This window comes from Enhydra lutris, unplaced genomic scaffold (genome assembly GCF_002288905.1).
Source record: "Enhydra lutris kenyoni isolate GAN:26980312 unplaced genomic scaffold, ASM228890v2 scaffoldscaffold69, whole genome shotgun sequence".
Lineage (NCBI taxonomy): Eukaryota > Metazoa > Chordata > Mammalia > Carnivora > Mustelidae > Enhydra > Enhydra lutris.
Window position 1 is genome coordinate 2420540 of NW_019154153.1, and position 23843 is coordinate 2444382.

General features: G+C 36.7%; 1 protein-coding gene across 2 annotated transcripts in view; it reads right to left on the minus strand.

Annotated features, from left to right (window-relative positions):
- The window catches only part of LOC111159681 (ELKS/RAB6-interacting/CAST family member 1), a 510890-nt gene that overhangs the window by 71122 nt on the left and 415925 nt on the right, over positions 1 to 23843 (minus strand). The window contains exons 15-16 of one of the 2 annotated variants that reach the window (XM_022522254.1): positions 5120 to 5218; positions 3612 to 3638 (exon numbers count right to left, since the gene is read on the minus strand). In XM_022522254.1, coding sequence (XP_022377962.1) covers positions 3612 to 3638; positions 5120 to 5218 — 126 coding nt within the window. Of the gene's footprint in view, positions 1 to 3611; positions 3639 to 5119; positions 5219 to 23843 lie in introns of those variants that run through there. The other variant, XM_022522253.1, reaches the window with a different exon arrangement.

A 23843-nucleotide genomic window follows, 5' to 3' on the forward strand; every position in this document is an offset into this window, starting at 1 on the left:
TAACATTTCTCTCTATAAGTCTTTGTTTATAGATATTTTTCCTATCTCCCCTTTCAAAATTTTCCTTTTTTGTACTAGTAATGCTGATATTAAAGGTAACAGCTAATTCTATGCTCTTGGTTTCAATGTAAACTTTACTGTTTCTTCTCTGGACTTCATGAATTCAGAAGTTAATTAATTCAATATATACTTGCTGAGGGCCTATTGCATACTAGTCATTATCTTAGATAATAGAAATACAAAAGCAAACATATTAAAGTCCCTGTCCCCACAGGGCCTACATTCTACTCTCAGGGAACAACAAGAAAGAAAACACAAATTAAGTGGATAGTCAGTAGCGGGGACACATTTCACATGGATTCTCTATAGGTTGAGGGGAGAGAGAAGGGACTCTCATGCTTTCTAACTGAAGGTAACACTTGCTTTATTCTTTATGTCTCCAGAGGGTAATGACAGCAAATTCAAAGAAAGTTCCAATGAATGAATTTCTTTTATAGAAAAATTAAAGGTGTTTTCTCAAGGGGAAAAATTCCTCAGGATATAAGAGATTACATTTTTGGTGATGAAAAGGGAGATATAATCACTAATATGTCTTAGATTATCTCTTTCACTGTCAGCTATGAGCTCCTCTTTCCAGAGCACAGAAAGGCCCGGGGTCCTTAACATCACATCTAAATCCTTTTATTTTATTTATTTATTTATTTATTTGCACCCTTACCTACAGAATGAGAGCACTGACTAGACATTAATAAAAATGGTTAATTAACACTTACTGAACACTGACTACTTCCTAGAGATGGATTCAAGTTAATGATGACAACAGCAACAACAAATATAATAACATAAACAGAGTACATGGTGGAAAGCGCTGTTCAATTCATTTTACATACATTAACTTAATAATCAGTCCAACAACCCTACAAAATAGGCCAGTAATAAAACCATTTTTACCGGGGCACCTGGGTGGCCCGTTGCTTAAGTGTCTGACTCTTGATTTCAGCTCAGGTCAGGATCTCCTGGTTGTGAGATCCCGTTCCATGTCGGGCACTGCACCGAGTATGAAGCCTGTTAATTAACTCTCTCCATCTCCCTCTACCCCTCACTCTCCCCTCTTCTCTCTCCCTTCCTCTCAAAATAAATAAATAAATAAATAAATAAATAAATAAATAAAAACAAATAAATAAAATAATCTCTTATTATAGAAAAAGTGGCGTTCAAAGAATAAGTTAATTTCCCCAGGCCACAAAGAAAGTGGAGGAGTCTAGATGCAAAGCTGTGCAGTCTGGCTCCAGAGTTTATGCCTCTAACAACTCATCTGCTTCTCACAACAACCTCCATTTGAAAGATGAAGAAACTGAAGTGCGGGGAGATTAAATACCTTGTCCAAAGTCACAAGCTAATACATGGTGGTGGTAGGATCTGACCAGAGGCATTCTACTCCAAAGCCTCCACTCTTAACTGTTATGTTCTACCACTTCTTGTGAAATTGCCTAGACCCCTTTCAGGTCTCTACTTCTGATTCTCTCCCTGTCTGATTACTGATTATACCTAGTAAGACTCATGCTTTGCTGACATATATACCGTGTTTTATAAAATGTTTTAGGTGTAAAGCATTATTCACATTCTTAAGTTTGGAAAGGGAAATCATCGATTTCAAAAGTCCGAACCTTTGTTAAGAAAATCTGTTCTCTAGAATTAGCAAGAAAACAAGTGAAGAAAACAAGTGAAGAAAACTGAGATCAAGTCAAGACTTCTGTAATGTTCTAGGGATCACTCATGAATTTCTTTAGGTAAAACCCTTATGATATTATGACATTTATAGATATATATATAAACATAAAATGTTTTAAGACATTTTTAAAAATTTGTAATAGCATATCATAGAAACTCCAGTTACGGCCAGATAATTGCAACTGTACTGTTAAACCACTGGCAATTAATATTTTAGTGCAATAAGCTCAACAGTGCAATAATTAAAAAAAAAACAACAACAAAATCAATAGCATCTGAACTCTTACTAGGAGCTATTCTATTAGGGAAGAAGAGAAAATAAAATGGAGACTTTAGGAATAAGTCTATGTGTAGGTTTGTTTGTCTTTCAGTCTCCTGGTGAAGTTATCAATGGCCCTTCTTTCCTGTAATACTAACTTGTCTCTTCTGATTGGCTGGAAAAAGGGTATTCAACCAATACAATCCTATTCATATACATCAGGGACGTGCTTCCTGCTAAGGCATGCCAAGAAGCTCCTATATTCTGCCAAAATAGACAAGGCAGATTGATTTAGAGGGAGTGGACTGGTATTCTATATTCAACTACTGGATGGCCCCCACATCCTTCATGATGACAAACAAATACCCTTGCAGGGGGCAGTATAGATAAAGAGAATTAGCACATGAATTTTCTCAGCTTTAGCTTTGCCTGGCATGCAACACACTAACCCAATGAGGTTTTTGGCTGGTACACATTTTGCCTTGTACACCCTCAGGATAAAGTCATTTGGAGAGGTTCCCATCTTCACAGTATATGCCCCTTTCCACAACTTACCTCATCATCCTTCTTGGCTGTGTTTGCTAGTGAGAGGTCTACACATGTCCTCATCATTTTAAGAAGTGTAACACCAAGACACAGACTTTTCAGACAGAATGGACTCCAAAAGAGTGAGATCACCAATAAGCAAGGGCAGTGAATCCAGGGAGTGCAAGGCCACCAATATGTGTGAACTTATTAATTGTAATTATTATTTTTTCTAAGAAAAGGATTTCCTTAGTCAAACCTCCAGGGCATCAGATCAAAGGGAGATACTGCCACAGCTGGACTATATCTTCCAGCCAATTGGCCTGGAAAGGAGAATCTAGACAGTGTCCTGGCAACTGTTTAATACAGCAGCAATCAATAAAAGAGAGGAAAAAGAATTCTTTAAACCGACTTTAAAAGGTCTTCCTTTACTTCTTTACTTCTTTACTTCTTATTTTTAAGGACAGTTTGAGAGTAATGTCAAAGCTCTAGGGGAATGTCCTTGGTAGGCACTTTATAAGAACCACTGACCCTGAGAATTCAGAGCATCCTTTTACAGACAGAAACAAAAGGTTTTAGTTCACAGTACAGTTTTTTTAAAGACATATATTTATAATTAATTATCATAAAAAGTATATCCCAAACCTACTGGCAGAGTATTTGATCAATTTTCTAGTTCCAGTTTGATGTAAGTCACTATAAACCTTACCAGGACACTGTAAAATCACACTAGATAAGGTAGTTTATTAATAAAATCACAACAGGAGAAATTTAATTATATGCCCTGGAAGTTCTCCCAAAAATGTATAAAAAGAAATTATAAAAGTGACTATTAACACACAAAAAGAAAAAAAAAAACCCACAAAACCCAATCCCACTATGTCAGAAGCAAAGCAATACACACAGGAATCATGTGAAAATGAGAAAACAGAAAGCACATCAAACAACTTCATGAATTACAGGGAAATAAGATGTGAGAATGATTGTGTAAAAAAAAAAAAATTGAAAGCAAACAAACAAAAAACATTTCTATAGTTAAGGAAAGGTGTTTCTCACCGTTCTGAACAAAATGGCTGAACTAAGAGCATCTGATTGGCTATGCCCATATACCCTCCTCCTCATCCTAGGGGAGAGAGATGACAAAGGGAACAATGCCCCAGGGCAGCATGGGAATGAAAAAGAGTTGGTTAGTATTTAAAACAAAGACATAAGCATAATGTAGTAGAAGAAAATGGTCTTTAATTTCCTGACTCCTTTTATATTAGGTTCTAACTTCCTAAATTCCCTAACCTATCCAAATTAGTAATTAGTTTGTCATTACACTTCTACTTTCCTACCCTTCCAAGACACTGTGTCTATCCCAGGGCTGGATCTGGGCATTATCAGGTTGGAGGATTTCTTTATTTTTGCCTTTTCTTTAAACTTTCCTCATTTCTGTTTTCTTCTCACTACTCTCAGGCATCCAATTTCTTTTATTTATTCATGATCGAAACCTGTTTCAAAGAAAGGATCTAGTACTCATCTTATATACACTGGCATAAATTTAATTCTGGCTCTCAAGAACAGGCAGAGATAGCAAAATCATTTCTTGGCAAAGAAAGACGGCTGACATCAGGCAGACAGTTCCGCATTCTGCCTACATTAAGATTGGTATTGTTTTCCCTCTAAAATATAAGACTAGCCTCAACTGGCTTAGTAAATGTCATCATACTGTGACTGTATCTTCTGAATCCTAGAAGAAATTGTAATTTGGGTATTATTGATGTTTTCATCTGCAATATTTCTTCATCTAAGACAATGTCACGGCTATCATTCAATGGAGATGTTTAGTGGGGGAGTTTCCCTTGGCTCTTTAAGTCATATGGATGTAATTACTTAACTATTATTTTTTTCCCTTCAGCTATATATTTTAAGATTGAGTGTGATGGAGATGTTGAAATCTGATTTTTGGCAATGGGATATGAGGTAATCTGTTCACCACTCTCCCCCATCCATCATTTTCAAGATCTTGGGAGAGTTCCCTTCTTCCAAAAGTCTGGAGTTGAGTATGGTTCCCTTCAGACTTATCAATGCCTCTTTTGCATTGATGAGAAGCTGAAGGCAACAATTTTCCCTGAGAATAACATATACTTGAGGAATCAACCAAGGAAATGGGAGAGAAAAAATTTTTACTCTTTACAATAGGTGATGATGAGAGATTTAAAAATCTGCAATTAAACAACAGTAATCTCTAAACAGAATTGTGTCTTACTGAGCTCACAAGGAAAGTCTTTTTTTTTTTTTAATAAGGCACTGTTTTAATAAGAAAAGCAGGAAATTTACAAATTAGTATGTATTTCTGAGATTAATATTTTTCTCAACTAATTCAAGGATTCCTTATGGTCCTCAAATCTTTTGAGTATCTCTTAAAATATTCAGAATCATCTACCACCATCTTCCTGCACAGAAATTAAATCTGTGTTTAAAAACATGAGTGAAGGAGATTTCAGAAATTATTTATTTCTATTTTTCTAACTTATGCTCTGGCATTTATAACATGCTAGTATAAGATACATGAAAATAAAAGCACATTTGTTTTTATAAAACATTCACGAACAGTCTTACCTGGTCTGGGGAGGGTTTATGATTGGTTTGATTGGAATGGGATGATTTGAAGTGGTCATCCTCATAGTTGTCGGCCATTAGCTTCATTCGATTTTGTGTCTAAGAAGAAATGATTCATGAAGTTAAACTGAGATAAAATTTCTATGATACACTGTAAAGTAACAAGTCTTTTAAGAATGTCATAAGAAATAATAAAACTGGTTCTGTCTGAAATAAAATTAAATATAGGATTTCTGAAGAGATCAGGGGAAAAAAATTAGGCACTGCTCTGAACTGAATTGTGCACGCCTTCTCCCCCTACCCCAGTCATGTTGAAGCCCTAACCCTCAGTGTAACTCTATCTGGCTAGAGTCTTTAGGAAGTAATTAAGGTTAAATTTAAATGAAGACATAAGGGTGGAGCCCTAACCTGATAGGACTGTGGTCTTGTAAGAACCGGAAGAGAGATCATTCTCATTCTCAGTCACTTCCACTCTCTCTCTCTCTTTCTCCCTCTCTTTCTCTCCCTCCCTGCCATGGGAGGAAACAGTAAGGAGTTGGCTTCTGCAAGCCAGGAAGAGAGCTCACACCAGAAATTGAATCAGCTGGCACCTTGATCTTAGACTCCCCAGCCTTTAGACTGGGCTTTAAGCCATCAAGTCTATGCTTTTTTGTTATGGCAGCCCAAGCAAACTAAGACAGGTACCTAAATTAGTACAGAAATTTTGAGGGAAAGAGTAGTCTTCTCAAATCAAGCTCTCTATGTAGTGTTTGCTTTATTTTTTAAAATAAAGACTGGATTATCCCATACCTAGGATAGGACTATGTAACTCTGTTTTTTCACTTCATGATATGTAGGACTCATATTTCCATGTTATTTTAAGAACTACTCATTTTTTAAACAACTATTCCATTTTGGGGGATGTTATATAACATACAGACCATAAGTATTGTGGCAAAAAGTTATCATTATCTGTAAATGAAATGATTATATACCTAGAGAATCCAAGAGAATCAACTGAAAAACTATTACAACTTATAATAAAGTTTAGTAATATGATCACACAGAAGCTACATACATAAAATTCAATAGCTTTCTTAACACCATCAATAAACGTTTGGGTTTTCAAAATAAGTCAGAGATTCTGAAATTCTTCTCTTCAACAGTAGGCTAGAAGATTATTACCCCATCATCTTTTCTCCATGTTTACCATAAAGGACTGAATTGGTGATTCTGTGTGATTGGTTAATACAAGACCTAAATAAATGAACGAATACATAAAATACACACACACACACACACACACACACACAAGTATTATATAAATACAGGTATAAGGATAAATATAAATATAAATGTAGAAGCTGCTTTTAGGCAACAGGTTTGAGCAATGGAACCTGAGCAAGATGAAAGGGCCCACAGTGACTACCAAGCTGATGTAAACAGGCTCATTAAGTGACCCACCTTGAAACAGCCAGAGGCCATAACTAACCGAAGTGCTACATAAAACCAGGCACAGTTAACCAAAAAAGGGAAAATTCAATACATTCCCCTAATTCCTCACTCTGCGCTGTAATTGGTCCCTCAACACTGCCTTGTTGCAGACAGTCTCTCCTTTGCTGTCCTGCCCGCCGTTCCCTTGCAGTGCATTTAATAAACTTCTAGCTCTTTTGTTCTGTCTTGGGTGAAATCTTTTACTGCTTATGCCACTGGCCCCTCATCTGATCAGGATGCCCCACAGTTAATATATGTGTGTATATATATCTACAGACACATTTTGTACACCAAGCAATTCAGAAACTGCAGGGCAGCCTATGCATAAAACTAAATAGCAATATACTGCACTAATAAAATATTGTTAAAACCTAAAGTTTTAAAGCATTGAAAAGAAACTGCCTAATACTATGTGATTTAAAAATGTTCACTGTAGGTAACCTGAAAAATCACCTGTAAATCCCTGATAAATAATAATTCCTCTTATTATTTAGGTGTATCCATTCAGCCTCCTCCCTGTAAACATAAAAAGTGGCATACTCTTCTCATTTTCTTCTCTATTCCTTCCCTATTTCTTTTTTTTAAAATTTTATTTATTTATTTGACAGACAGAGATCATAAGTAGGCAGAGAGGCAGGCAGAGAGAGGGAGAGGGAAGCAGGCTCCCCGCTGAGCAGAGAGCCCGATGTCGGGCTCGATCCCAGGACCCTGAGATCATGACATAAGCCGAAGGCAGAGGCTTTAACCCACTAAGCCACCCAGGTGCCCCTTCCCTATTTCTAATAAAATATGATTTTTTTTTTCAAGACTTTTATTTATTTGACAGACAGAGAGAACATGTGGGGGGCAGCAGAGGGAGAGGAGAGTAAGCAGGGGGAGCAGCAGAGGGAGAGAGAAGCAGGCTCCCTGATGAGCAAGGAGCCCAATGCGGGGCTCAATCCCAGGAGCCTGGGATTACAACCTAAGCTGAAGGCAAATGCGTGCCCCTACAATATGGTTATTTAAAAAAAAAAATTGTTGGGGCACCTGGGTGGCTCAGTGGGTTAAAGCCTCTGCATTCGGTTCGGGTCATGATCCCAGGGTCCTGGGATCGAGCCCCACGTCTGGCTCTCTGCTCGACAGGGAGCCTGCTTTCCCCGCTCTCTCTCTCTGCCTGCCTCTCTGCCTACTTGTGATCTCTGTCTGTCAAGTGAATGAATAAAATCTTTTAAAAAAAATTGTTATTTATTTATTTGAGAGAGAGAGCACTCACGAATGCATAAGAGTGGGGTGGGGGTAGGGGCAGAGGGAGAGAGACTCTTAAGCAGACTCCATGCTGAGCCTGAAGCCTGATGCAGGGCTTGATATCATGATCCTGGATCACAACCTGAGCCAAAACCAAAAGTCAAATGCTTAACTGACTGTGCCACCTAAGTGCCCCCAATACAGTATTTTAAAAATTACTATATTTTCTAGTATATTTTGATAGCTGGTAGGATAAGTTGTCTCTCCCCTCTACCAATTCTGTTTTGTCAAAATCTGATTGGGTATCTTTAACACATTTTCTTTCCTAGATTAAAAGCACTTTGATTAATCAGTTCCATGAGAAACTTTATAGCAATTTTTCTTTGGTATTTTTTCATGTAATAATGCTTTAGTAAGGGCTCTGGAGGCAAACTGCCTGGGTCTGAATTCTAGTTCTGCTCTTAGCAGATATCTAAGTTTAGGAAAGCTACTTAAATGCTCTGAGCCTCAGTTTATTCACCTTTAAAATGAAGGTAACAATATTTTCTCCTTATAAGACTGTTATGAGGATCAACTGAGTTAATACAAACACTTAGAAAGGTGCTTGGCATAAAATATACACCATATATTTTAGATATCACAATCACTATGAACATACTTTATCATGCCATTAAATATTATTCTAGAGTCGGTTGAAGACGGAAGCAGAACCCCTTAGCATAACTGAACCAACTATGGCAAGCAGCACAAGGTTTACACTGGTTGCCTAACTTGCTTACATAAAGCTCCACCCCCCTGTGCTTAGGCGGGACTGCCCTTCTCAGTCAAGCTTATCTCAGTCCCAGTGCAGTGGGCCTCTCCCCCCAAATCCAGCACAAACCCCTACTTACACCACATCTCCTGACCAGAGTTCTGCAGGGCCTCAGTTCTGGTGGAGTTGGTGTCAGGTCTTATTTCACAAGCAGACTAGAGTACACCTGGTTAAAACTTGCCACATTCAAGCCAGGAGAGGCTTTGCAGACCACTGGTCTGAAGGACAGAGCAGCCAAAACACAAGAGCAGAGCAAACACAGCACACATCAGAGACATTCCCTGAAGCACCAGGCCTGGGCACGACATGGCCTCTTCTTCATAAGGCCATTACTCTCAGGAGCAGGAGACATAACCAGCTTTTCTAACACAGAGAAGAAGGCAGAGATTAGACAAAATGCCATGGTAAGAGAAATTTAATGAAAGAACAAGGTAATAAGGCCAGGGCCAGAGATCTAGAAGACACAAATATAAGTAATTGGTCTGATGGAGAACTTAAAGCAACAATCATAAGGTTACTCACTGGGTTTGAGAAAACAATAGAAGACATCAGTGAGACCCTTACCAGAGAGATAAAAGAGTTAAAAAAGAATCAATTAGAGATGAAGAATGCAATAAACAAAATTGGGAACAGGCTGATGCAATGAACAGCAGACTGAAGAAACAGAGTAATGGAAAATAATGAAGTGGAACAAAAGAGAGAAAGAAGAATTATGCCACATGAGAAAAGACATAGGAAACTCAGTGACTCCAACAAATGCAGTAACGTTTGTATTAAAGGAGCCCCAGAAGAAGAGTGAGAAAAGGAACAGAAAATTTATTTCAAGAACAGAAGGAAAAAAAAAAGAAAGAAAGAATAGCAGAAAACTTACCTAATTTGGGGAAGGAAAAAGACATCCAGATCCAGAAGGCACAGAGATCTTCCAACAGAATCAGTAAAAGTAGGCCAACACCAAGATACACTGTAATTACATTTGCAAAATATAGTGGCAAAGAAGAAAATCTTAAAAGCAGCAAGACAAAAGAAGCCCTTAACTTACAAGGGAAAATCCATAAGGCTAGCTGAAGATTTCTCAACAGAAACTTGGCAAGCAGAAGGGTTTAACATGATATATTCAAAGAGCTGAATGAGATAAATCTGCAGCTGAGAATACTCTATCCCCAAAGCTGTGATTTAGAATAGAAGGAGAGATAAAGAGTATCCTAAACAAAAAACTAAAGGAGTTAGTGACCATTTAACCAGCCCTGCAGAAAAGAATAAAGACTCGGAGTGCAAAGGAGAGACCAAAAATGACAAAGAAAGAATCAGAGAAAATCACCAGAAACAACAACAAGTAATAAAATGGGAATAAATATGTATTTATCAACGCTTACTTTGAATGTAAATGCACTAAACACTCTAATCAAAAGACACAGGGTGTCAGAATGGATAAAAACCAAAATCCATCTATATGTTGTCTATAAGAGACTCATTTTAGATTTAAAGACACCTGAAGATTGAAAGTGAGGGGGTGGAGAAACAGATGTCATGCAAATGATGTAGAAAAAAAAGGTGGTGTCACAATACTTATATCAGACTTTTTTGTTCTTGTATTGTTTCTTTCCTGCTTTGGTATCAGGGTGATGGTGGCCTCACAGAATGATTTTGAATGCATATCCTCTATTCTATTATTTGTAAGATTTTGATAAAGATTGTCATTATTTAAAACGTTTGGTAGAGGGATGCCTGGGTGGCTCAGTGGTTAAGTGTCTGCCTTTATCTCAGGTCATGATCCCAAGGTCCTGGGATCGAGCCCTGCCATTGGGCTCCCTGCTTGGCAGGAAACTTGCTTCTCCCTCTCCCACTCACCCTGCTTCTGCTCCTCTCTTGCTGTGTGTCTCTCTGTGTCAAATAAATAAATAAAAATCTTTAAAATAGATAGATAGATAGATAGTTTGGTAGAATTCACCAATGAAGCCATTATAGTCTTGGGTTTTTCTGTGCTGGGAGATTTTTAAAATTTTTAATTCTACTTTCATTCTTCCATTTCTTTCATTGGTCTAAGAAGATTTCCTACTTTTTGGATTCAAGTTTCATGATTCAATCTTGGTAACTTGTGAGGTTTTAGGAATTATTTGTTTTTATTTCCCCTAAGCCATTTGATTTGTTAGTATATAATTATTTACAGTAATCTGTTATCACACTATGTATTTCTGTGGTTATCTGTTGTCTTATTTTCTCTTCTGTTTCTCATTTTGGTTTTTGAGTCTTCTTTTTTTGTCTTAGCAAATGTAGTTAAAGCATTACCAATTTTATTATTTTTTATTTTTTTATTTTTATTTTTTTTTTATTTGACAGAGAGAGATCACAAGTAGGCAGAGAGGCAGGCAGAGAGAGGGGAAGGGAAGCAGGCTTCCTGCTGAGCAGAGAGCCCGATGTGGGACTCGATCCCAGGATCCTGAGATCATGACCTGAGCCGAAGGCAGCGGCTTAACCCACTGAGCCACCCAGGTGCCCCAATTTTATTATTTTTTTAATGGCCATTAGTTTTAATATTGTTATTGTTATTCTGGTTTCTATCTCATTTATTTCTGATTTTTGTTATTTCCTTCCTCTACTAAGTTTCAGCCAAGTTTCTTCTTTTCCCAGTTCCTTGTGATGTAGTTAGTTATTATACAAGCATTTATAGCATAAATTTCACTCTAACATCTACGTCTGCTGCACCCCCCCAAAAGGAGTACATTATTGTGATGAGCACTGAGTAATGTATAGAATTATTATTTTTAAAAAACATTTGTTTTGGTGAGAGAGAGAGAGCATGTATGTGTGCACATGACTTGGGGGGAGGGGCAGAAGGACAGGGAGAGAGAGAAGACCTGCTGAGTGCGAAGTCCAGACGTGGGGCTCCATCTCATGATCCTGAGATCATGACCTGAGCTGAAATCAAAAGTCAAATGCTAAACTGACTAAACCACCCTGCTGTCCCTGTATAGAATTATTAAATCATTATACTGCACACCTGAAATTAATGTAAAACTGTATGTTAATCACATTCAATAAAATTAAAAAATACAATAAGAAAAACTGAACATTTAAAAAAATAAAATGTATTTTTTGGGGCACCTGGGAGGCTCAGTGGGTTAAAGTCTTTGCCTTTGGCTCAGGTCATGATCCCAGAGTCCTGGGATTGAGCCCTGCATCAGGCTCTCTGCTCAGCTGAAGCCTGCTTCCCCTTCTCTCTCTGCCTGTCTTTCTGCCTATTTGCGATCTCTGTCTGTCATATAAATAAAATCTTTTTAAAAGAACTGTATAAAAATTAAATGTATTTTTAAAGTTTTTAAAAAGATTTTATCTATTCTTTTGAGAGAGAATGAGAGAGAAAGAGGATCCTGAGTACAGAGGGAGAGGGAGAAGCAAACTCCCTGCCGAGCAGAGAGCTGGACATGGGGCTTGATCCCAGGACCCTGAGATCATGACCAAAGGCAAAGGCAGACACCCAACTGACTGAGCCACCCAGGCACCCCTAAATTTTTGTTATGTTATGTTATGTTATGTTATGTTATGTTATGTTATGTTATGATGTGATGAATTTTATTTTATTTCATTTTATTTTTTCAGTGTTCCAAGATTCATTGTTTATGCATCACACCCAGTGCTCCATGCAATACATGCCCTCCTTAATACCCACCACCATGCTCACCCAACCACCTACCCCACCTCCCCTCCAAAACCCTCAGTTTGTTTCTCAGAGTCCACAGTCTATGATTCATCTCCCCTTCCGATTTCCCCCAACTGCCTTCTCCTCTCCCTCTCCCAATGTCTCCGTGTTATCCTTCATTCCACAAGTGAAACCATATGATAACTGACTCTCTCTGCTTGACTTATTTCACTGAGCATAATTTCCTCCAGAACCATTTATATTGATACAAAATTTGGGTATTCATCTTTTCTGATGGAGGCATAATATTCCATTGTATATATGGACCATATCTTCTTTATCCATTCATCTGTTGAAGGGCATCTTGGCTCTTTCCACAGTTTGGCGACTGTGGCCATTGCTGCTATGAACATTGGGGTACAGATGGCCCTTCTTTTCACTACATCTGTATCTCTGGGGTAAATACCCATAAATAATGTATTTTAAAAGAAAAAGAGGAAATCATAATGGAAATTGTAAGCTATTTATAGTCAACAAAAAATGAATATACAATATACCCAAACTTGAGAATACAACTTAAAGTAGTCCTTAGATGAAAAGTTATAACCTCGAACAACCTCTGAATACCCTTGTTTAAAGAAAAGTCAGAGGGTGAATGGGTGGTGCAGTGGGTTAACTGTTTGACTCTTGGTTTTAGCTCAGATGGAGATCTCAGGGTCATGAGATGGAGCACTGCAGTCGGGCTCCACACTCAATGTGGAGTCAGCTTGAGATTTTCTGTCTCCCTCTGCTCCCCTCCATGCCCACCCCTGCTGCACTCACATTTGTGCACTCTCTCTCTCTCAAATAATCTTTAGAAAAATAAAAAAAGGAAAAATGTCAAGATTGAAAATAAGTAAGTTAAGCCTAAAGTAAATTGAGGAAACAAAGACAAAAGCAAATATTAGTGAATTTTTAAAAAGATATAATTAACATAAAAATCAGGTCTTTGAAATTAATAATAAATGTCCAGTAGAAAGGGGAACCATCCTACACTGTTGGTGGGAATGTAAGCTGGTGCAACCACTCTGGAAAACAGCATGGAGGTTCCTCAGAAAGTTGAAAATAGAGCTACCTTACGACCCAGCAATTGCACTACTGGGTATTTACCCTAAGGATACAAACGTAGTGATCCAAAGGGGGCACGTGCACCCGAATGTTTATAGCAGCAATGTCCACAACAGCCAAACTGTGGAAAGAACCTAGATGTCCATCAACAGATGAATGGATAAAGAAGATGTGGTATATATATACAATGGAACACTATGCAGCCATCAAAAGAAATGAAATATTGCCATTTGCGATGACATGGATGAAATTAGAGGATATTATGCTTTGCGAAATAAGTCAAGCAGAGAAAGACAACTATCATATGATCTCCCTGATATGAGGAAGTAGAGATGCAACGTGGGGGGGTTTGGGGAGTAGGAAAAGAATAAATGAAACAAGATGGGATTGGGAGGGAGACAAACCATAAGAGACTCTTAATGTCACAAAACAAACTGAGGGGGGTTGGGGGGAGGGGGGGAGGGAGAGGGTGGTGGGGTTATGGACACTGGGGAGGGTATGTGCTATGGTGAGTACTGTGAAGTGTGTAAACCTGGCGATTCACAGACCTGTACCCCTGGGGCTAATAATACATGATATGTTTATAAAAACATTAAAAATTAAAAAAACAATAATAAATGTCCAGCAAAACAGGTCAAGAAAAAAAGATATAAGCACATATTAGAAGGAACCAAAATAGGAGGGCATAACTATAGACAGAGATTTTAAAAATCATCAAATACTATATGTACGCCAATACATTTAAATACTTAGGTAAAGGGGATACTTTTCTTAAATAACATCAAAAATGATGCAAAAGAAATGTTAAATATTAATAAATCAACAGTTAATGAAGAACTCTCTCATTTCATTACAGAGCAAACATCCTGTGAAATGGTGAAAGTTCTGAAGTGAAAACATTAAACTGAGGGACAAAAAGGCATATCTTTTCTTTCTTTTTTTTTTTTTAAGGTTTTTCTTGTTTTGTTTTCTTTAGGTTGTTAATTCTCTTTACAATGCAGGGAAAAATAAGGAAAACTTTCATGGTTTCAATAGTAGAATGGGTTCTTTTTGTTTGTTTTTAAGATTTAATTTATTTGACAGAGAGAGAGGAGAAGGCACAAGCACTCAAGCAGGGGGAGCAGCAGAGGGAGAGAGAAAAGCAGGGCTCAATCCCAGGACCATGGGATCCTGACCTGAGCCAAAGGCAGATGCTTAATTGACTGAGTCACCCAGGCATCCCCCAAAAGGGCTATCTTTAACCACTGCTCTTATTCAATATTATAATGAAAGTCCCAGCCTGGGCAATAAGGAAATCAAATAAAATCAAAGATACAGATATTGAAAAGGAAAAGGTAGAACTTTCATCATTTGCATTAGCCTAAAATATCTGTGAAATCTATAAACTATGAGACAGATGACTGTTAAATATAAGTATTAACCAATTAAAACTGTTATATGAGAAAACATAACAATAGCTAGTAATATATGAACTTAGAAAGGTACATACTCTCCTATACATAAATTATCTGTGAGTGAAATCACAAACAGTCCCTGAGAGCACCGAAGAATAACTTCAAACAGAGAGCTAGAACATATTCTTAAAATTCATGATGTCATTTACATAACGCTTAAAAGCATATGAATCAATTGTACTGGTTGCTTTGGAATATATACATACATAGTACAAGTGTCCATAAAAGTAGAAGTTAGTGGTGTGGAAGGTGGAAAAGGGGAAAGGAGTGTTGTACATTATCTGGAGTAGGTGACATGGTATATGTATAGAGATTTCTCACCAAGTTACAGAGACAGATTCTTTGTACTGTCATATTCCTATTTTATTTTATGTATCTTATTGTTCTCTAAACTGTTATTATTTTACATATTTTATAATTTTAAAAAATATTCATGGGAACTGTGTGTTCCTTCTACAGGTTTTTTCAAAAAAATTACAAGCAAAAAATGTGAGTTATGGAATTTTTAAAAGTCAGTAGGCTGACATGCTAATTATATTAAACTTATTCTTGGACCGAGGGGCAAAAAAAGAGAGAGAGAGACAAGTAAGAAACAGACTCTTAACTACAGAGGACAAACTGATGCTTACCAGAGGGGAGGTGTGTGGAGGGATAGGTGAAACAGGTAATAAGGATTAAAGAGTATATTTATCATGATAAAAAAAATTGAGGGGTACCTGGGTGGCTCTGCCTTCGGCGCAGGTCATGATCCCAGGGTCCTGGGATCGAGCCTTGCATCGGGCTCTCTGCTTGGCAGGGAGCCTGCTTCCCCCCATCCCCTCTGCCTGCCTCTCTGCCTACTTGTGATCTCTGTCAAATAAATAAGTAAAATCTTTAAAAAAAAATTGAAAGCAAAAAAAAAAAAATTATTCTTAAATCTAATTTTAACTGGCTGCATAGTATTTGGTTGAATGGACACTTAATGAGTCTCACTGTTGGTCATTTAGGTTCTCCACATTTTTTTTTTTTTAAGATTTTATTTATTTATTTGACAGAGAGAGATCACAAATAGGCAGAGAGGCAGGCAGAGAGAGAGGAAGGGAAGCAGGCTCCCCGCTGAGCAGCGAGCCCGATGCGGGACTCGATCCCAGGACCCTGGGATCACGACCTGAGCCGAAGGCAGCGGTCCAACCCACTGAGCCACCCAGGCGCCCCGATTCTCCACATTTTTATCTGGTAATACATGTACATTACTAAGTTGTTTCCTCCCTCCAAAAAATGACAGCAAAGAAAATACCAAAAATTGTCTGGGATAACCAAATTTCTCTTTTCAGAGATGACTTAGGGTGACCTTGAAAACATGTAGGGTAATTTCTCCTATGTCATGTGGTATTGCGTGACAAATGGAAATTTTTTTTGCAAAGTCGGTCTTGGGGAAGGGGACAGGAGAGAGGAAAGGACAAAAATGTGTACCTAGAAAGTAAGCAAAACATTTGCACATAATTCATATGGTTGAGAAACTTTTCCATGTTGACTTTAGTAGTAATGCACAGTGAAAATATTCTTGGCTAGTTATTTTCCTAGAACATGTCATACTTAATCTTTAATACGTGATACCTAGTTTAAATTTAAAAACTTCAAAAGAAGTACTATGAGGTGCCTGGGTGGCTCAGTCAGTCAAGCGTCTGCCTTTGGCTTGAGTCATGATCACAGGGTTCTGGGATCGAGCCCTGCATTGAGCTCCCTGCTCAGCTGTGAATTGGCTTCTCCCTCTCCCTCTGCTGCTCCCCCTGCCTGTGCTCTCTCTCTCTCTCAAATAAACAAAATCTTAGAAAAAAAAAAAAAAATGCAGCGACCTCCAACAGGAGCCATTCATGTAAAAAACGAGTAAAAATAGAAAGTTAAAAAGAGGTTCTAATAAAGCACACACAAATCCACTTTGAAGGTAGAAGGTATTTCAAATATTTCTTAGGAGTATGAAATCCTCCCAAAGGAACTGATCACAGCAGACAGATAAGACCAAAGACTACTTATTTAATACATATAAGTGAATGAAAAAAGTCTTAAGAACTTAGTTTTCCATTTCCAGAAGACACGAAGATGATCAAAGTTAAGCATTTCTATATCTAGTGTTCAGAACTTCAAAGTTTGTTCCCTGCATAGTCATGAGATTGAGCTCTAAAATACTGACCGCTCACAGAGCATTAGCAATTACAGATTGTATCAATGACTCTCTGCTCTTAAGGAGCTCTAGTACTCTGCTCTTCTGATGATAAGACCAACAAGCAAAAAGAGTAAGTCCTTCATGTTTTACTGATATGAAAGGTAGGTAGTTTATATCCAGATATTTTCCCTCTTATGCCATGCCATGTGCATGTGCAGATAGCTGAATTCCCCTGATCCCAATGACATAAAGAATAAGACTGAAGAAAGGAAAGGAAAGAAAAAGGAAGAAACTTACTAAAATAATAAGCTTCTTTAGTTGTAAAGGCATATCTATGTATACAGGTATACATACCCTCTCAGAGGAAAAGGAGTTCATTCTGTAATCCTTTCTCTAAGATGTCAGTGCTCACACAAGGTGTTGGATAAACTATATTTCACAGACAAATACTTAGTTAAGGTAAAAGATGGTGTATGTAAGTTAGCCAAACCCAGGTATTTAAAGAAAAGGTCTGAATTCCAATCTTTAAGATTTTCTCTAGTTCACTAATCTTTGCTTTTCAGTTTGTGCTATTGTTACTAAACCACTTAAATAGTTTCAGACATAATCATAGTTGGAAGGAAATATTCTGAGATATTTTAGAAAACATTGTGAATAAATTTTACCTTTATTAATTTGGATTATTTCCACTTATAATTATCTTTAAGAAAATATTAAAATTACTTCTGTATACATTTGTTAAACCTTGGAAATAATTTTATCATAGTGAATTATAATTAAACTTTAATTAGTTATATTGGTATTCGATATACAAAATGAATAAAGCATAATCCCTAACAATTTCAGTTAGGTGTGTCAGTTTCAGTGCTCCTTATACATTTAACAAAAATCTCAACAAATTACCTTTAAGCTTTGTTTTAAACAACTTCGTATCATAAAAAAATATAAATTAGTCATTAATTCTTTTTTTAAAGATTTTATTTTATTTTTTTTTAGTAATCTCTATATCCAATGTGGGGCTCAAACCTATAAGCCCGAAATCAAGAGTTGCATGCTCTACTGACTGAGCCGGCCAGGGGCCTCAGTTATTAATTATTTTTGAGTTGTGCTATATTTTTGTCTCTGTATACACAAATGACTGAGGACTATCTCTGTAGCCAGGAACGTTTGTTTCCCACTGGTTGAACAGCTTTCAGAAGAACAATGTGAGGCAGTGCAGTATGAAGGGAAGGCAACAAGATTAGAAGGAGTATTTGTACTGAATGTAGCCCAACAGCTGTCCCAGTCAGATTACCTTCACATCCTATTTTATTTTCTCAACTGGTGTTCAAGTTCTAAAACAGTAGAGTGTATCTTCCACTGATTTTGTTTTGATTCTTAAATAAATCAGTCTGGTAGTTTAATTTTGGTGGTCTTGATTAGTATTTTCAATTTACTGATGAAATCTTGAAGCTTGTTATCCTGCAAACACTATTATACATCAAGAAAAATGAAACCAGGAAGAAAATCAGCTGCAGTGACCCAAACTGACCAATTCTCCCCATCACTGCCAAGCTATTTAAAAAAATTTAATTTTGATTCTTTTGAATATTTTTGTATATTTACGTGGTACAAGAGTTTTTAACAGTAGAAGCCAGTCTACCTCTTATCCCTGACAGTTCCTTTTCAAGGGGCTACCACAGTTAACAGTTTCCTGTGTGTACCACCAAAGATATCCTGACATTCTATGGCTATATAACTACACAGCCATGTGCAGACACACACACATTTCCCTCCAACAAATGGGAGCATATTCTAGTCACTGTCCTGAACTATTTTTTTCCGTCTAACTCTATCTTGAAGAGCCTTCCGTATCAGCAAATAAAGAGCTGTCTCATTCTTTTTGTTGACTTGTTGATGCAGATTTAGATTATTTCTAATATTTTGCTGTTACAAACAATGTAATAAATAATAATCTTGTGTATATGAAAACCGGTAAATCTCAACTGTTAAAACTAAGTATCATTAGTTTTCACACCACTCTTCCTCCAAATAACAGCTTTCCCCCTAAGCTGAAAGAACTAAATCTGGTCATATGGCTGGAATGTTAGAAAGTCCAGGTTCCTCAGATACATACCTGGTTTCACCCAAAGGTAAGGAGAATGGATAAAAGTGAGAATGGATAAGTGAGAATGGATAAAAAACACCCATATATCTAGTAGACTTTTACCTAATTTAAACAAAGACCAATGAACAATGATGGCGTCAAAAAATACATATACCTGTTAGAAAAATGTATTCCTATCTGCCATGGAAAGGTTAATATATTCAAGTATCTTATTTGTATCCATTTTATTATTTCTGAGGTTTATGGAAATAATGACACAGGTATATATTATGTTCTCATTATTTTTTTTAAAGGTTTTATTTATTTATTTGAGAGTGAGAGAGAGTATGAGGGGAAGAAGGTCAGAGGGAGAAGCAGACTCCCCACGAAGCTGGGACCCCAATGCAGAACTTAATCTCAGGACTCCAGGATCATGACCTGAGCTGAAGGCAGCTGCTTAACCAGCTGAGCCACCCGGGCACCCTATGTTCTCATTATTGATAAATCATCTAAGAGTTATAGTTGCAGGCTCTGTTGCAGCCTTAAAAAGGTTTCTAAATCCTTCAACAGAGATATAAAGGGACATCAGATTAAATCACTGTTAAAGCTATTATACTTCTGACAAATAGGAGTAGGTTAGAGGTAGTCTGTGAGGTTCCTTATGAATCACAAATTGTTCTTCCTAACTGTTGTATTATTTCCTTTATGCTGTTTCTTCACATCAGTGCGGCGACTTAAAGATGAAGACACATGGGGCACCTGGGTGGCTCATTGGGTTAAGCCTCTGCCTTCAGCTCAGGTCATGATCCCAGGGTCCTGGGATCGAGCCCCACATTGGGCTCTCTGCTCAGCAGGAAGCCTTTTTCCCCCTCTCTCTCTGCCTGCTGCTCTGCCTACTTGTGATCTCTGTCTGTCAAATAAATAAATAAAATCTTAAAAAAAAAAAAAAGGATGAAGACACATAAAGGACAGCATATGTCAAACATATCACCATGCAGAAGCACTTGAACTCTCCACTCCTTCCCCACCACTCCACATATAACTCTCCGCTTGCTGTTTCTTATCTCCATAAATGTAGTCATTATTCACTGAGTTGCTCAATCTAAAAAATCTCAGAATCATTCTAGACGCCTCCTTTTTCACTAATCCCATTACACCACAAAGCCCTAGTGATCCTGTTTCCAAATATTTCCCCTGTAATTAAGTGTACAGTTTCATCTGTATTATCACTGGTATACTATTTTATTGCTTCTTCTAAATTGCTGTCACAGTTATCTTCCAAAAGACCATTTGGTCCTAATACTATCCTGCTTAAAAAAAAAAAAAAAAAATCTATCCACTGGCAAGCAGCAGCCACAAGTCCAACTCTCACCATGAACTACATACCAAAGGCCTTCACTGTCTGATCACATCCTACCACTCTAGCTTCATTTTCCCAAGGCTTTTTCAGAATATATTGAGATTATCCTTTTTTACCATTCGCTCTGAATCTAAATATTAAAACATCCCCAAATTCCTAAGATAAACTGTACTGTGTAACTGTGTAATATTTTTACACATTGTTGAATTTGCTCATATTTTATTTAGAATTTTTGTATCTACATTCATAGGTAATATTGGCCCATGATTTTTTTCTATTTGCATTTTTAGCATCAAAATTATGCTAAACTTATGAAATGAATCAGGCAACTTTCCTTTTTTTTGGTATTCTTTGGAATAGTTGTTTTAAGGTAGGAATTATTTGCTGTTTGCTGTCTGGTGGAACTAACCTCTAAAAACAAGCAGGATCTATATATGCTACTAGGAAGATTTTAAGCTGATTTAAATTTGTTAGTCTCAAGAACTGCTCAGAGCAAAGGAAAAAGGTGGGTGGGGGGAGGGAAGGAGGGAGAGAGAGAGAGAGAGAGAGAAACTAAGAAACAGATTCTTACTACAAGAGAACAAATTGCTACAAGGGGAGGTGGTGGGGGGATGGGTGAAATAAGGGATGGGGTTTAAAGAGCACGTTTATCTTGATGAGCATCATTGTGGTATGGAAGTGTTGAGTCACTATATTATACACCTGAAACTGATAATAACACTGTTTAACTACACTGGAATTAAAACAAAAAGCTTAAAAAAAACCCATACTGCTCAGGTTTGGTAAGTTACATATTGTCACACCATTCATCCTATTTTCCTATGATTTTAAAAGTTTCTTTTGTAGCTGTAGATGTGTCTCCTTTGCCTCTCCCAAATATTGTTTATCTACATCTGGTCTTTTTCTTAATCTGCCCTCCTATCTTTCATTTTCAGAAAAGTCTTTAAATTCTATTTTGCAAGTCTTCTCCAAGAACCAGCTTTTGTTTTCATTAACCTTCTCTATGGTTTGTTTCCTGTTTCATTAATTTCTGTTTTTATTTCCTTTCTTAGGTTTGTGTGTGTGGGGGGGATTTACTTTGACATCTTTTTAATTTGAGTAATGCTAGCTCATTAATTTTTAATCTCCTAATATATGCATTTAAGGGTATAAATTTTCCCCCAAGAAATACTTTAACAACACCCCACAAATTCTGATATGTAGTATTTTCACTGTTGCTCTAAATATTTTGCCAGTTCCCTTAGAATTTATACTTTGACTCATGATTAAAATGAGCTTTAAAATTTCCAAATGTGTGGCATTTACTATTACTGATATTTAAATTTACAGCATTATATTCAGAGAACTTGATCAGAATAGTATAAACTCAGAGGCATTTGTTGATCTTGTTCTAAGATTTAGTATGAGATCACTTTTATAAATGTTTCATGTATGCTTCTAAAGAATGTGTATTTTCTAACTGTTGGGTCCAGGGTTCTATAGGCACATACAGGTAAAGACTGTTAACTGTCCTTTATGTCCTTTTTTCATGTTTGATCTGTTTTTTCATGTTTGATCTGTTAAATTTCTCAACACAATTATAACCTTGGGAATTTCTCTTTTTAGGTGACATTGTTCTTAGGTCCATAGAGCTTTAGGTCTGTTATTATCTTTCAGGTGAATTATTCCATTTGTAACTATAATAAATATTTTTATACCTAATTTTGCTTTTCTGCTTTAAAGCCTGTTTTGTCCAATAATCACAGAGCTCTACTCTACAATCAGTATCTGCCCTGCATATTTTTAAAAAATCATTTAACTCTCTTTCATTCTGTATCATTTTGTTTTAGAGATGTTTCTCAAAAATAGCATATTCATTCATTCATTCATTCATTCAATAAGTACTACGTGTATGACATTGTTCTAGGTGCTGTGATAAATGAATAAAAGCCCCTTCCCTCATGGGGCTTACATTTTAAAGAATACTGGCTGAAGTTAAAAACAGCCTAGAACTAGATTTTGATTTTTTTTCATCTTCAACAAAATATAACTTATTTTCCTTTAATGTATTACTGATACATTTAGATTTTTTTTAAACATTTTATTTATTTATTTGACAGAGATCACAAGTAGGCAGAGAGGCAGGCAGAGAGAGAGAGAGGAAGGGAAGCAGGCTCCCCGCTGAACAGAGAGCCTGATGTGGGGCTGGATCCCATGACCCTGGGATCATGACCTGAGCCGAAGGCAGAGGCTTTAACCCACTGAGCCACCCAGGCGCCCCTAGATTTATTTTTAACATTATATTTGATAACATATAGGTATTTTGTTTACTACCTCTTTCTTGACTTCAGGTGAGTGGATGAAGAAAATTTTTATTTAGTGCTTTCTTTCGTTATTTTGAAGTTTTACACTCTATTTCCTTTTATTTTACTGCTTACCTATAATACTAGCATGTATGCTTGCCAAGTATCACAAAGTTATTGCATCTTTATTCTCCTTTCTTAATAATATGAACACTTGGGGAAATCTATCATTGTTAACTAAATTAATGTTTTATGCTCAATGCTTATGTAGATTTGCCTACACAGTCATTCTTCCCACTCCCAAGCACTGCTTCTGGGATCTCACCTAATTTCTTCTTTACTGAAGTAGTTTATTTTTTAAATGAGGGAGCATGAGTGATAAACTTTGTCAGCCTTTGTCTGAAAATATTATTTCATCCATACTTTTGGGTGCAGAATTTTAGATTTGCAGTTACTTTTCCTCAACACTTTAAAGATATTTATCACCTCACTCTCTTATGCCTTTTATTGATTCTATTGGATCTATTGACAAATTCTTCTATCTTTGTGGGTAATCTATCTGTTCTTCCTGATTATTTGTAACAGGTTTTTCTCTTTGATGTTCTGCAGTTTCATTAAAAGATTTGTATGTGTGGTTACCAGTCTATCTCAAGACTCGTAGTGTTTCTTCAGTGTGAGGATTCATGATTTTCATCAATAATAAAAATATGTTTTTATCCATTCTAATATTGCCTCTTTTGAATTTTCTCTATCATCTTTCTCAAAACTTCTATTGGATGAATGTTGTACCTTTTCAGTCTGGCTCTTGTGTCTGTTAATCTCTTTCTAATTTTCTATCCCATTTTATCTCTCTGTTCTGTATTTTGGGTAATTTTTGCAATGTTAACATTCAAAACATTAATTCTCTTTTTAGACGTGTTAATTTGCTCACCAAGTTTTTAATTAAATGATTATATTTTTTGTTTCATTTCATATTGATTATTTGGCAAATCTATATATACTTTTTAAATAGTTCCTCTTCCCCAACCCAATGCTTACTATGTGCCAAGCACTATTCTAAGAGCTTTAGGTAACTTAATTAACTTAATCCTCATAGCAACAATAGGAAGTAGGTACAATTATCATCCCAACTTTATATATGAAGAAG